General features: G+C 24.2%; 2 protein-coding genes across 2 annotated transcripts in view; both read left to right on the top strand.

Moving 5' to 3' along the window:
- Positions 1 to 54: 54 nt before the first annotated feature.
- On the top strand, positions 55 to 6,244 carry LOC132929499 (uncharacterized). Its single transcript, XM_060994882.1, has 8 exons — positions 55 to 370; positions 1,726 to 2,379; positions 2,440 to 2,595; positions 2,674 to 2,871; positions 3,531 to 3,677; positions 3,744 to 4,097; positions 4,826 to 5,192; positions 5,309 to 6,244. The coding sequence occupies exons 2-8, from the start codon at positions 1,753 to 1,755 to the stop codon at positions 5,788 to 5,790; spliced, it is 2,331 nt and encodes a 776-aa protein (XP_060850865.1). The 5' UTR covers positions 55 to 370; positions 1,726 to 1,752; the 3' UTR covers positions 5,791 to 6,244.
- Positions 6,245 to 12,715: 6,471 nt separating this feature from the next.
- LOC132929215 (uncharacterized protein ZK1073.1) overlaps positions 12,716 to 22,148 on the top strand; it is a 29,651-nt gene continuing 20,218 nt past the window's right edge. The window contains exon 1 of the mRNA XM_060994401.1: positions 12,716 to 13,084. Coding sequence (XP_060850384.1) covers positions 13,016 to 13,084 — 69 coding nt within the window. The 5' untranslated portion in view covers positions 12,716 to 13,015. The remainder of the gene's footprint in view (positions 13,085 to 22,148) is intronic.

Here is a 22,148-nt window from a genome sequence, read left to right as displayed (position 1 = left end):
CTAAAATTATCTAAATAATAATAATATTATTATTATTTGACATCTTAGTGATTGGGGATTAGTCATTCTATTTACGATGTTCGCGAAAAACAAAAACAACCAAACTGGTTAGTCGTATATAACTCATAGCCATAAAGTAATAATACAGTCCTGTGCCCTCTCCACATAATATTGTGTATAGTGATAATATAACTTTATAAGTATAATAACATGTATAAAACGATTCGTTTATGTTGTGTCGCAGTACTACTGTCTATTGGGTTGAAGGTTGTTTTGTAATTATTTCATACATTCGTCCTCATATTCTGTGCTGACCCTGAAAAATTCAAGCTTACAGTTTATATCTCCAGTGAATAAAAAAAACATTTCTGTAAGTACCTATATATTGCTTGGTCTCCATTTTTTTTGGGAAAAGAAAATCACATTTTTTTCTAAAAACCACTAATCTACCTATGATTTACTAATGCATTACATCCTTGTCAATTTAATAATCATTTCAGCTTAATGGTTGTTTAAATCCACTAAATAAAGTATATTTACAACTTGAATATCTTGAAGATTATAAGTAATATAGCATTTGTATCATTACTTGACTAATCTTATTTAGATAATATTTTTTGTTTCATATTATAATTATTTTAAACAAAAACAGAAAAATCTAGAAAAAATTAAGTTGTAAGTTTTTGATATAAATACTAAAGGTATAAAAATGTATAAAATGTCCAAATGTATACCTTAGTTATGTACATACATTTTTGTATCATTATTCAAAAATATGCTATTTAAGGGGCATAAAAACACAATTTTTTTTTAATATAACAGTGAAAGTTATTTCTTCTACATCAGTTTTTTTATTTTATTGTCTATTATTATATTTGTAGTTATATTTCAATACTATGCAATACATTAATACATTTTAGTTTGTTTGTTTATATTTGTATTGAAATATAATTAGCTGCCATATGCTGAACGCTGGCTGATTTTTATTTTTATTTTTACAATACATAGACAAGATTAAGATTATTTCTCACAAAATAGAAAGTTATTAATAATTATTTTCTAATCTGGGGCTTAAACCCCCCAACTAAATTTATCAAGCTCTATATAAAACATCATGCCTATGACCAAAGTATTAGACAAATGTTACAATAATCTTGAAAATACAACAGCAAGTATTTTTATAATTGAGTTTCTACATTAATTACAATTTTTCAAATTAAATATTTTTTTAAAGCTTATAAAAATATTTAGAATACCTAATAAATAAAAATAAATTACTACCTATTTAGCACAAAAGTGTAAAAAACAAAATGATACCCTGGCCTGTTTTTGTGTTGAATCAATATTATAGGTATTATTATTTTAAACATTATATATAATTTATTAAATGTGATATTATACTGTTTATGTTTATTTTGGTTCCTTTTTTATTACATTGATACTCCGTTAACTGCTGTAAATTTAGTATGATCATTTCTATAGCAACAATTGAGTAGGTATCTAATATTTTTCTGATTTTGAACCATGCTATTTGTTTTTGCTCTATAATAAATAAATATTTTGTACTAATGATAATTGATAATAATAAATATATTCTTCTTGAAATACCCTCCCCTTCTGATTTATAATCAGTCTATAATGTAGATTTAACAAAAAATTCTTAATTTTTTAAATTTTCTTAATCTATATTTTAAGTATTATTTTTAGAATTTTTTTATTTTATAGGTACTTATTGCAAAATTAAACAGATCTATGATGGAGTCAGAATTAAAAAATCAGAATGACTTATTACAGCAATTAAAATCTTTACGTGCAGAAAAAGAATTATTAGAGAAACATGTATTTGTACTCAATGAGTGTTTATCTGTAGAGGAATTAAAAACAAAAATATCTAATCTGGAAAAGAAAAAAGAGATGTTGGGATCGTTGGAAAATGTTATTGAAAGATTACGTGCTGAGGTAGAGCCACTAAAGTATTTGAAATCTGTTTTGAAAACTAAATTAGGTGATGAGAATAAAATGCAATCAAAAAACATTTGGTCGTCAGAGTTATCTTTTGACCTGGAACCTAATGTTCCTAAATACGAAAAAAAAATTTGTAACAACACTTCTGTTGATGTTCAAGTAGAACAACCTGTTGGATCCAAAACTTTTATTTCTCAAAGTGTGGAAGACATTCCTACTAATTTAGTTAAAACTGATTTGAATTCATACTCAAAGTTTAATAATGAACTCATTGGAACATTCCAAACACCAATGCCTTCTAAATCTAATTCAGTATCAACTGTTAATGATGGCAGTCTTGATGAATGTATACAACTATTGGATCAATATGATATAGTGACTGATCAAGAAATATTAAATTACCCTACAGAAGAAGTAAGTATAGTTATTTTTTAACAGTTTTAAAATTTAAGTTTTAATAATTTATTTTTACAGAACAATTTGAAAAGTCAAAATGTTGTTGATCAAAAACCAATTGATAATGATAATGGTAATGATTACAAAATACAGAATACACAGAAAGCAACAACAAGCTCTTCTTTTGATGTAGAAGGCATAAATGCAAATGTGAAAGACCAAGTACCTATTGAAGTAAAATTTTTTCCTTATTTAAAACACATGTTATTAATATTCAATTTTGTTTTTTAACATTATTTGTATTCTTTATAGAAAGAAATAAGATTGAATTTAAACAATGCAATTGATCTCGGCTTTGGAACATATAAAGATAGTAAGCTTCACGAGGCTAGTACATCTCAACCAACTCTAAACAAAGAAAGTTTATGTTCAGATGCCAATGTTAATATTGGAGATTTGTTACTAAAAATACCACAATTGTTATTGCAACAAGGAATTGATTATATTCAAGTTAGTCCATATTCTGTATTTTATATTAATTGTACATTTATAGTCGGCGACACGAAAACTGGCGGGTGGCCGCCGTCGTACCCTAAACCTCACCCACCGTGTAGACAGTGGTTCTCATTCTATTATTGCATTCTGGAACCCGCCGTTGGCAGCACAAATAGTTGTATTCTGATAAGTGATAACCATTACAGTAAATAATCCGTTTGGATTGCGGCGGTCAGCCGCCAGTTTTCGTGTCACCGACTATAATCAAAATCTTAATTTAAATTATAATGTATACCAATCCATAAGTAAGTAAAATCTACAGGGTATAGTATGATATTGTGTTTGGCCGCAATCATTGAATGATGGTTAAGTACTGTTATTAGTTCAAATATGTAACAAACTGAGTTTTTAGCGACAAAGTCATATCTTCACACGAGAACACATTTCAAAAACCTACTGTACCATACCCTATTGTAATAAAAAAATATACCCCATAGCTAATGATCATAGTTTCTAAAACTTTACTTAATGAAAAAAAAGTAAATTTATAATTAAAGCTAAACAGCTATTCTAAAATAAACTTATAAAATTAATACTAAATAAATATATTTTTATTTCAGTTTAGTATCATTATATTTCATAATAATTTACCTTTTTTTTTCTAAATATTACAGGTTGAAGATGAGTCTAAGAAAAATGTAAATGTTAATACAAATGTATCCTCAAAAGAGAATGATAAATGCAATAAGAGAAAAGATTTAAAGAAAGAAGTGAATAAATTCTTAAATGAATATACAAATTTATTGCAAAAAAGTTCACTAGTATGTTGTCTATTTAGTATTTTTCAAATTTTCTTATTTTTAAAAAATGTTTTGTTTTCTTTATAGAAAATAGACAACAATAACTTATCCTCTAAACAAACAGAATCAAGTCAACACGATGATTTACCACCTAATGCCAGTAATTCTGACTGTAATATTAATAGCTTTAATGATATGAATTTAAAAATTGATATCTTGCGTGGTATATACTCTCTTGGTTTTGTCAATCCAACTGCTTTACAACAACGTGTTATTGTACACTGCATAAATGGACGAGACATAATTGTTTTTGCTGGACCAGGTAATGGTAGAACAATGATGTTCACAATACCATTATTGCAACGCATTAAAACTAATTTAAATGAGTGTCAAGCATTAATATTAGTACCAACTCGAGACCTTGCAGTACATATTCAAAAGGTATGCTATGATTATAATATGGATTTTCATAGCTATTTTTGTGTTTTTTAGTAAACTTATTCAAAATTTTAATTTTAATAAAATAACATTTGTTATAATTGTTGTTTTTACATCAATATGTTTATACAAATATTCAGTATTACAATATCATGAAAGTTAAATTTATTAGTTGTCATTAATTTAATACAAATTTTAAATTAAAAATGATTCCATATTTTATTGTTTATTATTTTAATGAATATTAAAACATATATAACATGTATTTTTAACATTATAAAGTGGAAGTCTTAAGAGGACGTTATACCCACATGTATTGTCTCTATCCTACTAATGTATTTCATAGAAAATTTGCGTTCAGCAGAACACATCTTATAATGTTAACTTTAATATTAGAGTAAATTTACCTATAATCAAATTTAAAGGTAAGAATATTATCTAGAAAATAATAATATCAATAAAAGCAATAAGCATATGGACATTTCCTAGATAATATTCTTACCTTTAAATTTGATGATAGGTAAATTTACTCTAATATTAAAGTTAACATTATAAGATGTGTTCTGCTGAACGCAAATTTTCTATGAAATACATTAGTAGGATAGAGACAATACATGTGGGTATAACGTCCTCTTAAGAATTATTGTAATTACAAAATGTTATGTACAGTATAATTTTATTTTTTATTATTTTGTTGCTAAATTGATTTTTTTTTTTTTTTTTTAATATAGATTATTATGAGTGTTGGTGACTTTTTGGGTGTTAATGTATGTATTGGTGGTGATAATGTTCCGAGAAAACTGTCTGTTGTTCCACATATAATCGTTGGTACTCCGCTTGGAGTGTCTAATATGATTTTATGTAAGTCACTACATACTGGATGCATTCAAACAGTTGTAATTAACAAAGCTGAAAAAATGTTGACTAATGACTACACAAAATCAATTGAGGAAATAATGAAAAAGTTAACAAAAACCAGACAAGTCACTATATTGACATCGGACAAACTAGATCATGTATTAGACATTTACATGGAATCTTTACGTGATCCTCTGGTTATTATTAATGACAAAGAAAAAGATAACGATCTGCTAAAAAGTATGTCACCATAAATTATTGTCTATTAATAACATTTATAATTTTATATAGCTTTTTATTTTTTAATGAAATATTATGTCATTAATACTTTTCAAATTGATCTGTTATAATCATAGATCTTCCAAAACAGTTTTATTTAAACATTCAAAATGAATGGAAAATTAATGCATTTTGCGAAATCAACGAAACATTGAAAATAGAGAGATGTATCATCTTTTGCAATACTTTGGATAGAGCACGAAAACTATACGATTCCTTACAAAGATTGGAGTATGCAGTATCACTTTTTCATTTAGAAATGAACGCACATGAACGCGAGCAAATCCTTGATATGTTTTCTTCAAACATTTTAAAGATGCTCATCACTACAGATCCAATCAAAGGCAGCCAGTTTCAGCATGCTACAGGGATAATTAATTATGATTTACCAATAAATCCTATTTGTTATTTAGACAGAGTGGCAAAATGTGCCAAAAATATAAAAGTTATAAATTTCATCGATGAAAATGATGACCATACAAAATCGGCAATTGAAACACACAATAAAAATTATATGATTCAGATGCCTCTGAACATGATCGATTTGTTACAATATTAAACTCATATGATTATAATATTTTTTTCAATATTAAGTAGTATACAATTCATTACTGTGATAAATAATAGTAAATACATATTATTATATTCTACTATTGAACTTAACTTCTAGGAAATGGGTTTTATTATTATTTTCTGTTATTATACTATTATTTAAATTGCATTTTTATTCCTATTTTTTTTTTTTTTTTTTTATAGCAATTTAGGAATTCTTTAGTTTATATATATTTTTATATGATTTTACTTTATGTGATTTGTTTATGCGTAATATTAAAATGTTATTCAAGAAATAATTTTGTGACAATATTTTGAAAATTAAAAATTCATGTTATCTTTTCATAATTATTATTTAAATTATTTTACTTAATTATTAAAAATAGTATGTTATTACTATGGTAATACATGTTTATACTAATATTTTAAGATATTAAAGCTGACTTGGGCTAAGCTTACTACATGAAGAGTTCATTATTTTGCAAACAAATTTACTATTGTATGTTTTCAGGGATGACAACTTTAAGTTTTATTAATTTCTAATGCTGCACAATAATTATCATAGTATCATACCAATAATAATGTGATTTGTAATAATTCAATTTAAAACTTATTAATAGTTTTTAATAAAGCTAAATTAATCACAGTAATTGATCCTGACGATTTACCTTAAAATCGAAATGATGTTACAGAAATTGAACGATAAGCACTAAGCAGTGTATCATTTTAAGCTTGTTTGATGGGTGTTACTTAAGCTTTTAAGAGTGTTTAAGAAAATTTTCTTAAATTTTAATGAATGAGTTGCTGTATGTATTAAGTTGTGCGTTAAAACTAACAGTAACACTATACACAGTAATAGGTTACGCTAAAACTCTGAAATCGTATAAGGTGTGTGCGATGGTGACTACTGACTAATGAGCATATACACGCATAATATATTAGCTTAGATAAGGATTCGATCTAGGTGATTTCTAATTACAACGTATAACTGTGAGGTCGATTCAAACCAGTTTTGCTGTATTCTTTAAATGGTTATTAGTAGGTTTGAATTCCAATTTTCAAGCATGGATGTATTTAGGATTTTAATGATAGTAGGGGGTTATACATTTTTGGGAAGTCCAACTTTTTTTCTCACCGAAAACGGCAAGAACATTCAATTTATTAGCCAGATAACGTTTGATAGTGAATCGGCTCTTATTAATCTTATTTTGATAAAACAAGGGTCTAAATATAATCACATCTATAATATAGAAACAACACTTTAAATTGGTTATTTAAAACAAGTGTATGGTAGGTACCTATTGTAGGTAAACTACGCTAATCTATTTGAATTTTGAGTGTGCACCGTTATGCATCAGTCGTGGTGGTAACATAGATATGTAACACATGTAAAAATTAGTGAAACATTAAAAATTTAAAACGGCATAGGTATTTATTTAAATTGTTCTTGGCATTTTAATTTGTTGGCAGCATCTGTATATTAAATAAACTATTGAGTTATAACTTATAACTAAGTAAGTAACCTGCTACTAACTATTTATTATAATTTATCTAAATATTTACAAAGAAAAAATATAGATTTAAATATACTTGTATCTTTATATAGGCACAGAGGCACAGACTGGTTGGGATGCTACAGCATCCCTTGCCCTAAAATATATTTTCCCCTATCTATTGGTATAAATGTGTCTTAATTACTCTACTAATCTACTTAAAATAAATGTGAATTTTGAAGGCGAAAGTTACAATCCTCTAATTAAGTTGTGGGTAGATCTATTAGGTATTTATAAAATATTATAATAACAATAATCATAAAGAATACATTTAAGTAGCTATTAAGGAAATAGGTTAATCAGTGAGTAGTTTTTTTATACGTTTCTTTATTAATTTATTATTAACATAATGTAACATTGATTTTTTATTTTTATTTTTTTGAGGGGGGGGGGGGGCAATAAATTTTCCAAAATTTTTTTTGCTATTTGCTCTTTAAATTATATAGCATCCCGTGCCCTTTTTCACCAGTCTGCACCTGTCTATATATAGTTGTATGTGTATCTTTTCAAAAACGAATTACAAATTTAAAAATATGTTTATTTTAGTTAAAGTAAAAAAGTGTTCCCCTTGAACAGTAGATGCGCAGACGCTCAGTACCTATAATCCCTCAAAAGAGCCAAACGTCACACGACATGGCTTTTCGTTGAGATTTATGAAGCAGATGTTGTGAATACAAAACTATATTAAATACAATTATTTTTACGGGACGAGACAAATTTTTGGCCATTAATACCTCTTCCATTATATCATGATTATACTGTATAATATAATATTATGTTCATATTTTAATTTTTCAAAAAAAAGTTTTTTATGTGGGTTAGTTATAATAATATAAGATATTATATGTTTATTAAATAAATATTTTAAATTAAGTAATTTTATTTTATACCTAAAAGTTTTAGTGTTTTACTACGTAGTTATGATAACTACGCTAATTCGATCATAGACCTTATACGGATGAGTATAAGGTCTATGAATTCGATAAATTACTGTGATAGGTATTTATTACCGTTTTATAATATAAGGAATAGATAGTAATGGATGTGAGATATATGATACTATGCTGAGTATATCACCTAGATTAGCATTATCAGCAAACTTCTTAAACAAGTTTTAAGTATGGATTGAATTTAAATAGCATTATGTAATCCTTAATTTTACTTTTCACGTAAACGTTAAAGGTTGCTACATTTTAAAAAATCATTTAAAAAATTTACATATTTGTATCTATATTTACAAGTAGGTAATATTTATTATACCCGATATATTTTATGAGCGAATTTTTTTTTTTTTGGCGGATAGCTAAATTATTTTTCCTCGGAATTACCAGTAGGTAATTGGATCTTCATTCCTACTGGAAAACTGACTCATATTTCAATTTGTAAAAAATTAATTTTTATTTTGGTGATACATAAATGTTATCGTATTTCTATCCTCTATCCTTTTAAATTTTTGTTAATGAGTTATCTTAAATATCAAATATCAATCAAAACTCAATAAGGTAAAATTGAACGATCATTTTGTTAAAATATATTTAAAAATTACGCGTTTGTAACTTAAATGTAAAGTGGAATACAGTAGTAATGCCGTTTGTTTAAGTAAAATTTAACATTTATAATAGCAAATACGCAGTTTTAGTAAAATATCGTATTTTTCTGTGAACTCGTTTTTGGGTAAAATAAACATACAAAGTCAGGCCTCGGGCGCGTAGCCAGGGAAATGTGTTACAGGTGTAGTAACCCCCCACCCCACTTCAACCGTGGTATAGGTACTCATAGATTAAATTATTTTTTTATTAATAATAATTAAATAACATTAATTAAAATTAATAAACCATTATCTATTCACTTGTAATGCGTTTGTACAATAAAGTATACGTAAAGTTATTAATTTTATGTGTATAATTTTGTTAATTAATTTTGAATAACACCCCCCTCCCTTTGAAACTCCTGGCTACGCGCCTGTACAAAACATTGTAAGTGCACAATAATTGGAACACCTTAAAAATTTTAAAACTAGCTTTAGCGTGAATGGTACTTTGGAAAGATCGTTATTAACGAAAAGAAAAAACTTGTATATTATGTATTAAATGTACTTATTTTTGAGAAATCATAAACGTTAAAATATTTAAACTTGAAAAAAAAATGTTGGTTATATTGGAAGATAATGATAAATTGGTAAGGCGCTGGAAGTTCTTGTTGAGTGTCTGAAACATATTTTGAAATCTAGGAATAACAAAATATTTGACCATAGCTAGGTGAATTGTTTCTTAAATATGATAAGGTATTCTCGGAATATGATGTTGGAATTGTACAGTGTACCATTTGTATTAAAAACTTTTTTTTTCAAAGTATAGATACACTGATACACATAATATATACCAACTGATTCAGTCAAAACTGATTTGGTTTCATCAGTAAAATTATATGAAAAAATTTTTGGCACATTCCAAGTACCGTCTAATCATTTAAATCTTATATATGATTGGTATGTAATATAAATTTATATAATCGTATCATATAATATAATAATATATAGGCAGTCCAATTCCATTAATACCAAAATATTTCTTAGTTTTTTTTATAGTGATGCAACATGACAAATGTTAGTTAGTTAAAATAAACATTATAGCTTTACACTAGTGGAGAAAAAATTTTTTTTAAATTATATTTTGAAATATACTAGAAATTTTTACCTTTCAAAGTACCATTCAGATTTAATTTTCTATCAGAAATCATCCCCGAAAATGAAGATCGACGTATTTTTGCCTATTATCTATCATATTATGTACAGTCAAATAACAAAATATTCATTATTATTGTAAAATACATTCATCGCTCCAATCAGAATATAAAATTTATGATATCAAACGTTGTATTATTATTGTAGGACTTATATCAACAGTATATTATAATCCGCAATAACTTTATATTTAATATTACTCATTTCTAATACTATCACTACTATCAGACGGAACATTAAATTGAAATTACGTGAATCGAGGATAATCCTTTCAAATTAATCAAATTTTGCTGTAGGTACAATAAGCATTAAGTATCAAACCATATAATTAAACATTTGAGTATAAACTAATACATATGGATAAACCATGCATGGGATAAACAAAAACAATAATACGTCTGCTTATTATAGTTGACAACATTAGTATAAAAGATAACTTTGTGAACAATATATCAAGCTTTACCGTGACATAAATGTGCCATGGTTTTTATTTAAAAGACTCGTGTATTATTATTATTATTATTATTTAAATAAAACCATTCTAACCAGTGCAGAAATGTTCTATTTCAATATTTAGTATTTTAGTATTTACAACCGTGATATCATTTAAATTATTTATTTATTTTTAAAAAATGTTAATCTTAATACTCTTAGATAGCTGTGTAATATCATCCCTAGAATCTTTATCTTTTTTAATTTCTTATATCTAAATGTGCTTCAATGATTTCAAGAAGTATTTTAAACTTGACCTATAAATATTTATTTTATAATATAATGATAAAATCTCAACTAGGTACCAACACTACCAAGTACCAACAACTAATTATCAGTAGATACCTATACGATATATAGTATTATTATATGAATGGTACTTGTCATAAATCAAATTCATAACCATATCACTATCAGGCATTAGGTGCACCTAAATTTTGACTTAATATTTATTTATAGAATATAGATAATATAAATATCCATCTAGGTGTTTTATATTTACCAATAGTTATTTTACAATACCTACTGTTTAATATATTATTATTATGTTAGGTATATTCATTATTTTTGTATTGTCACAGTGACCAATAATTAAGTGTATACCGAACTGTTTTTAAATATTTCAAGTTGATTATTTTACTCAGTTACATACTTATACTACATCAGATTATCACTAATAGAGGAATCCAAAATTTAAAAGCAGTTTTGCTTGCGATGAATTATCTGCTAACAAAATGCGTTTCTAGATACTTGGATAAACATACCAATAAAAATATAATATAGATGATTATTGACTTTAGACTATATAGTCTACATAGTTTGGGTATGATATTTTTTTGAATATAAATATTATATTAATCAAAAACTTGCTAGTTAATATTAATATATAAATTATATTTAATATTTATTTTTTTTTAAATAGTAGTTTCATTTTTTTTTGAAACGATAATAAGTAGGTACAATAGAAACAAAGTTGTATATGTTTATTTTACCAAGCTTTATGGTTTTATTTTATTGTTACAAAGGTTGATATTAAATCCGTGATTGTACTGCAATAATACTAGAACTTTAACTGCCATTAAATGTGTATTTATAAAAAAAAAAAAAAAAACTATTTTGTAAAATAAATAAGTGTATAATAATATTATACCTACAATCTACATAATAAACATTATTATTTCGGTGCTATATTTTTGTATTTTGTTGTAATATTATTTACAGTAATAAACTATAATTTAATGTTAAATGGTATGTTACCTCTACAACAATGTTTTATAATATCATAAAGCCATATTATATATCCTAATGATTATCATTTAATATTTAAATCTAGTATCTACGCATCATTTATCGTGTACTAGACTGTTAAATATTTATATGAAAGAGATATATTAAGAGAAAGTGTCCACTGTAACGATTTTTCATATAAATATTTAACAGTCTTAAATCGTTGCAGTGGACACTTTCTCTTTACGCTACACAACACATATATCGTATACTTAATTATAAAGTACAATTGTAATATGCACAAGCTTAACGTTAAAATACGAATATAATATAATAACATTTAGTTATTATTATCATCCATTGGACCTTAAAATAATAATATTTATGATATTGAAAAATGTTTATTATAAGTTAAATTCGCATTGCAGTAAGTACCTAGTACCTGCCTATAATATTATATATATGTCGCGATTAATATTATTATATTAATATATTTTATTCGTATATCATTGTTATAATTATGATAATTATTATTTTATTTTTTATTTTTATCGCCATTCGTTTTTTTTTTCAGTCTCATTTATTCACGAATATTACGCCTTTCGCGTAACGGTGTGATGCAAATTTGAAGAGAGTAATAACATTAAAATACACAATTTTGTGTGGTTTTTTTTTTTTATTATTCGTATGTGATAGTATGATATGCGTGTGTGAAAATCATAATTGTAAGTGAAATCGACAATTAGTCGGTTGGTGGGAAAAAGGCCGACCGTATAGAGTCGCAGTTGCTGCAGTATGGTCGTATATATATAATAATAATACATCGTATCTAACCGAAACAGCGGCGGTGGCAGCGGTATAAAAACTCAGAAGGCCGAGTGTGACGTCTATTTTGGTCCGCATCGCCGGGACGGTGCCAAAAAAATGTTTTCCTTACACTCGCGGTCCGCTTGCGTCAGTACGATTCGCACGCCCCTCGCTAAACTATTTTCGTATTATCATAAGTACGGTGTTTGTAAATGTAATTAATTTTTTCACTAATATTTAAATTTACACACATAAGTTTATACGTATAGTTTGTAATATTTGTATACGCACTATATCGATATACATAAACACATTTGTTTGGTTTGCGCGTTTATACAGCGTATTTACATTAAAATTAAATTAATTCTATATATTTTTCGTCCAAAACGGTTTCCAATTAGTTTTTTTGGATGTCTTTTGACGACCGCCGGCTGTCCGAGGCCAGAAGGGGCAGCATTAGTTCCTACATCAACAAAAAGGTATGATATTTCTACTATTATTATTTATTTTGTATAGATATTATATTAATGCTATAGAGTTTTTTTTCTTTTGATAAATAAGAAATTTTTTTCATTAGTTTTTTCTGCTACGCACCAACAATGTTTGAATCAATATCAATTTAACAATAAATTATTATGCAATAATAAAATGAAATACGAATATAATTTAATATATCTTTGTATCTATAGGTACCTAACCTTGTGTAAAAAAAGAAAACTGCATTGAAATTATTTTTAATGGCGCTATATGAAGTAAAGTATAGTATAAGTATACTTAAGAACCTACTTCAAGTTTCTAGAAAAACATTGTAAATGCCCCAAAAAGCAATTAAAACTGAAATATAACCAATATAATATAAATGTCACTGGAGTTATACTTTTGACAATATTCTGTTAAAAATTAGTGTTTTATGACATTGAATCTGTCGTTCGTAGGATTTGGTCCGATTATGTTTACAGTTTATAGTTTACACCACGTCGACCTTGTTTGGTCCATTAATCTTGTGGCTAATACTTTCACCCATTAAAATAGTATTGTAGCACATTTATATTTCGGTGTGAACGTATAAAAACATAATCTCCCACCATGAAAATGGGTATTTTTAAAATAACAAAAACATAATATTGTTGTTTAGAATATTAACAAGTAAAATGAAATATACAAATTAAAAAAATTAAAAAACATTTCTGTAGGTTTAATTTCTATTTCTAAAGATATATTGTGATTTGTTTAGCTATAATATTAATTTTTGTTTATTAGTAAAATATTTACAAAAACTTTGGTGAATGATTGTGGAAATTAATTTTAATTTTAAAATGACACATTATACGTTAACAGTGTAAGAAATGCAAAGAATGTTATTTACTAGTTATTTTCAAACAGGAATATATTAATACGTATTTGATATAGTTTATTACTACTATATTGTCTTTAGAATATTTTATACTTTATAACGTAAGCGAAGGTGTATACATAATTAATAATTAATAATTATACTATATCAATTAATAGTTTCTTATTATAATACGAATAAACTTATATAGAGCGCCTAGGGCTCTGCACCACTCCCATCGAAATTCCATAATGTAAAGTACATTCTATTTCTGTTTAACATATTTTTGGAATTGTTTAAATAATCAATAGCGAATTGTTCAATAAACATCCTACAAAATAAATTCTGATTTTTGTTAACATTAAAAAGTTAATAGGTAAATTTTAATCCTAAAGATTTGAGTTTTTCAATAATTACCTATGTATTTAATAATACACAAAGGAAATTCTTAAAAAAATTTAACATAGTCATCATCCACAATTTTGTACATTTTTAACATTCATAATTTTTCGATATTATTTGTATTTTTAAATTGTTTTTATTTACATTTTTTTACAATCATGTTATGTTAATAATGTTAACAAAATAACTAAACATCTCAAACGTTTTAATAAACAAATTAATATTTTTATGAAGGTTTAACATTTTAATTACAGTGAATTTATAGATTTTATATTTTTAGTTTTTAGATTTATTTTTTTATTGAATTTATATTTTTGGGTATTAAAACATGACATTTTAATACAAGATTAATTTTTAACTATATGCGTACATTAAAAATTTAAAAATTTCAAATATCTAACTTTGCAATTTTAATTTTTTGATGACTTAAACATTTTAAGTTTTATTATATAATTAAAAATTGTTGTAATAAACTAATGATTTGTGTGTGGAAATAATTAAATAATAAAAAAAATTAATTATTCAGTTTAAAAAATTTAAAAATAATTATAGTAGTATTAATTGTTTTATTGTTTTATGATTTAAAATAATACGTAATATGTCACTATTTTGTGCCAAGGTAAGCGAATTCCCAATAAATGTGTATTGTATCCATAATTTATATTTTGTTTTAATACTTTTAAAATATTCTATAGTTATTTAATATAAATTAGGTACATCAACTGAAAATCAAAGTATAGTATGTACGGCAATACGGCATTGTGTCCCATATTTAATGAAACAAATTTTAACTCTTTGAAACATTATATTAGAATATGCTACGAAAAATGTCTGATTTGTGCCTTATGATATTAATTATTTATGATGAAATTCATTACTTTTATCAGCAATCTCTTTATCATTATTATTTATTTTCTTTCTATAGCAAGATTTTGGATACGCGCCTGCTATATACTGATATTTATATTTTTGCATTAATATTAAAAAGTTAAATACAGATGAATGAGATATTAATACTATAATAAATATATGTATATATTATTTATATAGATATATATATTAACATATGTCTATCTCTATATGTGAGCTTTTAAGATAGATCAATCGACTCTGAAGAATATATTTCATTAACTACTATTTTGGAATTTTCATGTTTAGTATTTATAATTAATTTTCTTCACTTTTTTCAAAGTGTTCTTATTTAAAATACATCTTTTAGCAATAAGCGCAACAATTTAATTTATATAATAATAGCAGGTAATCTTATAAATTAAATAAGAAGGATAAAAAAAATCATTAGGTATATGATGTGAAATTAATTAATGATTCAAATATATTTATTATTACACTAATTTATTTTGAAATTAGTAGTTTTATACCAACTACCTATTCAAAAAAGATATGGGATAATATATAATCATTAGTGGACTGATGATTTTTATGAAATCCTCTAAAAATATTTATAATGACTGAACTGAGTCCAACGGGAGGTGAACTATTGAGGTGTTTACAAACGTTTTGAATTGTGGGTTGGTGTCAATAAAAAATTTTGATTTGGCTTTTGTTCAACTGAAATATAGTATACTATATACTATATTATACTAAATATCTATTGTTATATGAGCAGTTTTATCGTTTTATTAGATATATTAAATGCAATGTATTCACTTAATTGTTTAGAATATACAAATATATTTTAAATTAAAATTTATATAGTTTAATATATATTTATTAAATAAATATTATTTATTCTAATTATTGTTTTAAATTAATTATAGATATATATTATCATTTGCTCTAATTTTTAACTTATATTACTGTATTTTTATTTATTTGTATTCAAATTATTAAATCAAGTACCTATATGACATACAATATTTAACTGTAGCATCAATCCTAATATTTTAAATATAAATTAAAATGTATACAACTATAAGAGTAGTATACTAGTACCTATATAGTATACAGAACATGGTTAGGACTTAACTATGAGTATACTGTTTAAAAGACATAAATTAGATTTAATAAGTGCTCGTAAAAAAAACTTATGTGTATAGGTACACGTTTAAAACATAAATTGATTAATCCTTTATTTAAATGTCAAGTGTTAATTTTTAAACCATCAAACCTACAAAATCTATTAAAAGAATTCTAATAATATTATCATGGAGCTAAAAAATGTTTATCATAATTAAAACTTTGAAAGTTTATAAAACTACAATATCCACTAATATTATTTTTTTCAAACTGACGTCTACATGTAAAATTATGAATCTAGTATTGAAATTTTAAACTTACTAATTCATTCCTCTAAATTCTATAAAATAATAATGAAAAAAAAATGCTCTAATTATACAAATATGCTCCATTGTCCAAAATAAAATAAAAATTTATTGTACTGCCTTTAAAATACTTAAAGAATAAAGATTAGTATTTAATGTGTATGAGAATATAAAATTAATATTTTTTAAATAATTATGTATATTTACTATGTAGATTTTGTTTAAAATATTTTACCTACATTTTCTTGTTTATTTAAATATTTACGAAATATTCTTGAAAACTATTAGAAATAGTTTCAAAACGGCAATTTTCTGAATTTCCATAATGCTTGTTTTATAATTTAGGAACTTAAGAGTAGACTTGTTTATAAACACTTCATCGTTTAATGAAAAGGTAGAAAAGATAGTTAGTTTGAACAACATTTATCAAGTATAAGAAAAATTATTTTTATTTTATATTTTCTCTAATAAACAATCTCTAAATGAAATTTCTGAGAATGATAAGACATTTAATTATTTTAAATAATAACGACAATTATTACTAACGATATAATTAATGATAGTTTTAAAATTGATGTATTTGAACATTTTTTATGATTTTTATACTTTAACACACGTATTTATTTATTATACGATGAAAAAATACACAGAGATATATTATAATCTAATTTAATTATTATTATTTAGGTAATACAAAAATTCTTATTAAAGCCTATAAAACAGTGTAAGCAATAACTACCTACGGTTTTAATAATACTATATAAATTTTTTTTGGTCGGTCAAAAATCTTTTAAATGTAATACAAGGTTTCATATACATTTGAATGATACCATATAAACTCCTCACAAATTCAAAATCTCAACAATTAGCGAATTGATCTTTAATGTTCTTAAAACTAAATTAATCAAATTTGTGTATCGCGGGTTTTTGTTCACGGTGATTAATGTTGTAATAAATATATATATAATTTAGATAAATTACAGTTTTTAGAATAAAATATTTATGTGTAGTGAGAACAAACTCAATTATTGTAATATATATTAATTATTAAAAATTTAAACGTCTTAGTGAATTCGGAATGAAAGGTGTTATGAGAGACAACTTTATTATAACCATTATTCATTATTCATTACTATGAATAATGAATATTAAGAAATAAAATGTAAATTTACAATGTAGGTATGTTATAAATTTAATCCAGGTAAATTAATTAATTTTGTTTTAGGTTCTGAATGGAACGATGAATGTATTGATTTTATAATGATCTGTTTTTTTTGTATGAGTATGAGTACACGATAAATTGTCGATTGCCGATAAAACGTTTCGATTTTCAACTTTGAGGGTGGTTTAAGAAAGAAAATTCAATCTAATTTATACTTTAGAAAGTTAAAAATAAAATATCCAGTACTTTTTTTTTATAATTAGGAAAAACGGGTATTTTTGTGCTAAACCAGATTTTGACTAAATTAATTAATTTATATTTTGTTATAATTCAAAAACGTTTAACTTGAAACTTGAAATTTTTAACAAGTATTTATATTATTATTTTCTAAGTATAATATAACTAAAAATATTTTGAGCTATTTATAGATAATTGAAATCCTTGATTTTTTTATAATGTCAATATAAAATGTATAAATAGTAAAAATGCTTGAAAATGTAATATAAGATTCCTAATCAACGATTCATTTTCTAATTAAAATATCGAACATTTATTGTCATAATATATTTTTTAAATAATTTAAATTTAAAAATTTGACACAAATTGTGAATTTATTGAAAAATAATTATTATTAGTTAGACATAATACTTAAAAAATTATTTTTATACCCATGATTTTAAAATTGAATATAAGGTTCTTAAAGGTTTTTTAACCTATAAAAAAAAATTCTACCGGAGAGCCAACTAAATTTTATATGACTATTTACTATTTTGAAATTAAAATTTTCAAGACCTTGGTTTTTACCCATATAATAACTAGCTATTTCTTTCCGAACGATTTTTGTTTTTTGTTGTAATATTTTAATAACGAATAACCATAGATAATTGAAATTTTCACCAAGTTTTTATATTATAATTTTCATTACATGATGAAATTTTCAAAATATTTTAATTTTAAGTTATTTATAGGCATGCCAAGTTTTTTTTTATAAAAGTCGATACCAAATTATTCACTGGGTTAAAATTCTTAAAAATTCATGATTCCACATAAGTATATTTTATATTTATTTAAAAATATAATTTTTTTATTCGCATTTGAAGATAGAATTTCATTAAACAAATGCATACTATTTTGTAGTTCGCAATTCATAAAAACTTGACAAAAAAATATAACACAAGATTCCTCATAATCAGTTCATACTGAAATCACAAAATCTAAAAAATTATATATAAATACAATATAAATTATACAATTAGTTTTTATAGACATTTTAGATTCAAATTAACTCATATATAATATATATGGTTAGGTTAGCTATATATAATTAAACGATGTTGATTAAATTTTTATAATTTAAAAACATTATTTGTTGAAACCTAAAATGCTTACGTATATTATATTATCATGAATTTTACTATACGCAATGACATTTTTTTTTATTTATTTTAAGATATTATCTATTTATACTATTGATTTATTTTTATTGTTTTACAGTATTTATTAAAGATGCTATTACATTTTGACTTATACGGGGTGTAGATAGGCGCCTAAAGTATTTCTATAACGTCAATGATTAATTATTTGTATACAAGTTAATATAAACATTTAGAAAAAATAAATAATTACTGTGCAAGCACTATTATACTAATTATACTATTGACAATAGTATTTATACAATTAAAATATTTAAAAAGTAGCTATACATCAAGTAAAAAATTGGTTTTGTTCTAATTTATTACTGAAGCAATTACAACAAATATAAATATCAATACTGTTGTAAACACAATATAACGGTTTTAATTAAACATTGCAGGTTTGAAACGAATAATAAATAAGAACAAGATATATTATGTATATTTATATTCTAACTATAGATAAAAATGCTTATATTTATACTTTATAACATCACTAATTCCAGAATTTTTCATTTAAAGTACTTAACAACTTGCATTTGTAACAAAATACATATTTAACACTTTTAATTTAGGTATGCAAAAAATAATGTTCTTTAGCTTTAAAATATTGAAATGGTTATACTCGTATATAATATAAATAGCTATTTAAAGAAAATAGTTATAAATCTTTGGAAAGAGGTAATAATTTATACAGCTGATTGGAAAAAAATGTTCAATCATCTGCGTATTATAACTATTGAAATTCAGTATCTATATATTTTAACGTAAATAATAATATGTGTATTTAAATAAAATATTATTAATTGTTTACCCAAGTATCTTCATGGTAATATTATATATATATATATATAAGATTCTGAGTGGAGTGACAATAATGTATTGATTTTACAATGTTATATGTTTTTATGTCACATGTTGTAATTTTTTGAGGCAGAAAAAATAGAAAAAAGCTCTTTAAATTTTAACTTTGGGAGTGGTTTCTGATAGAAAATTGAATTTAGTTGGTATTTTGGAGATTTTAAAGTAAAAAATTTCTTTGCTTCTCTTAACAATGTCTTAAGAAAAAAAAAATAAATAAAGAATTTTTAGAAATTGATTTTTGTTTTAAATTTAAATTTAAAAACGAATAACTTAAGTAACTTGAAATTTTCACCGGGTGTTTATACAATGGAGCGTAAATTATTCGCATTAATTGGGATCTAGAGGGATGCAGATAATTAAATAATGATTAAAAAATATCAAATGAACATGAATTTAAGTATCACTTAAACCAATATCACCTTATTAACCTATAGGATATAGCCATATAGGGGCTATTGGTTATTTTTACTTTCATTTTAAATTGTGATGTATTTTTTCCTTAGTTGATTAATTAAATTTTACACATAAATTAGTATCTGCAGATATACAAAGTTGTAACATTTTATACCAGCCAGGTTATAATACTATATGTTTAGTTATTTTTCAAAGTCTAATTATATAATTAAAAATGTAAATGTTTATTACTGTTGATGATATGCATTGCATTTTTGTTCTTCAAATAACCTTAAACCACTTTCTTGAAAGTGGTTAGTATAATAATAGAACCGCTATGATTCAGACGTTTCTTAGCGTCCACTATCCAACACATTATGTAGGTAGTCCGATATTATTTATCGTTAGTAAATACTAAATAGTACTTATAAATTACAATTAACTAAATTTATATTTGCTGTAGAAAAACTGAAAAAGTTATTAAAATTATGTTATGAGACCAAATATGTAAGAGTATGTAGGTAACACACATTTATAGTGAGAAACCAGTTTTTTTTAATACTGAAAAAAGATTCATTATTAAGTTAATACGAATTCCTATAACATAAAGTACGTTTTGGGAAATATTTTTAAATTTTATTTGCTATACACATTTAAAATATATTGATTATTTTTGATTTTCAAAATATAATTATAATTTAAAATGTTTGATATAGAGTTCTTAAAGGGATAATATTCCTGAAAACTTTTACACATTGAATGTGTAATGTTTATACTTGAGAACTTTGAGTAAATATATATTTATCTAAAGAAGTTGCAGAGCTATGTGAGTTATATATAATATGTTTCTTAACACTTAGTAACTAACATTTAAAATTGTACTTTTCCCATTGCATCTTTTGTCAGTACTGCGTATATTATAAATGTACATTTTAGTATATTATTAGACAAATTAAAAACATATTTTACACATTTTTTAATATAGCAAAGTTATAGTGTTTAAACAAATTACAACAAATTTAGACAATTGTCGTTTTAAAAATAATAATTCCACTATTGCAATGTGGTATTCGAATATACAAGCATTGTGTGTAGAAAATAAACTTTCATTGTCCGTCATAGTTTGTCAAGATATTATCATGTGCACCAATTTTCATTACATGCATTGGTGTATACAATGTAAATAACAAAGAAAGTTAATTAACTTTTTCAAAATATAATTTTTTTTAATTTTAATTATTGAATTATTTCAAAGCATACTTTAGTGTATCATTGCATATACGTATAATAGCCAATAGGGCTTAAAGGTGTAAACCTAAGCATTTATCTTCTACACATTTATGTCAACTTCTTCAATAAAAACTTGTTTTTAATACATTTTAGTCCAATATGGCTGTATATTATATAATAATAATAATAATATTTTTTACGTTACAAATATTATTTTTATAATACCTATAGTCTTAATTGCCATCAATATTGTAGTGTTGAACTATACTTACAGTATATTACTTATTTTACGAAGAGTTCAACAAATATATAATACAGTGAGCGGACTTAGTGTGATCACATTGCTTCAGATATCATTTTGATCAAAATAACCGGTTGATTTCATAAAACATTTTTCTTTATTGAAGAGTTTATATTTATGTATTTATGTATAATAATATTTTCGCAATTATTGTATTATTAAAT

Source organism: Rhopalosiphum padi, chromosome 4 (genome assembly GCF_020882245.1).
Source record: "Rhopalosiphum padi isolate XX-2018 chromosome 4, ASM2088224v1, whole genome shotgun sequence".
NCBI lineage: Eukaryota > Metazoa > Arthropoda > Insecta > Hemiptera > Aphididae > Rhopalosiphum > Rhopalosiphum padi.
Note: the sequence above shows the minus strand (reverse complement) of the source record. Positions and strands in the feature narration are given on the sequence as shown.

Bases quoted from the DNA above. Each gene is read 5' to 3' on its own strand.
- LOC132929499 (XM_060994882.1), top strand. From the start codon at position 1,753: ATGATGGAGTCAGAATTAAAAAATCAGAATGACTTATTACAGCAATTA. The intron at 2,380-2,439 runs GTAAGTATAGTT...TTATTTTTACAG, and splicing joins TAAATTACCCTACAGAAGAA to AACAATTTGAAAAGTCAAAA. The intron at 4,098-4,825 runs GTATGCTATGAT...TTTTTAATATAG, and splicing joins TTGCAGTACATATTCAAAAG to ATTATTATGAGTGTTGGTGA.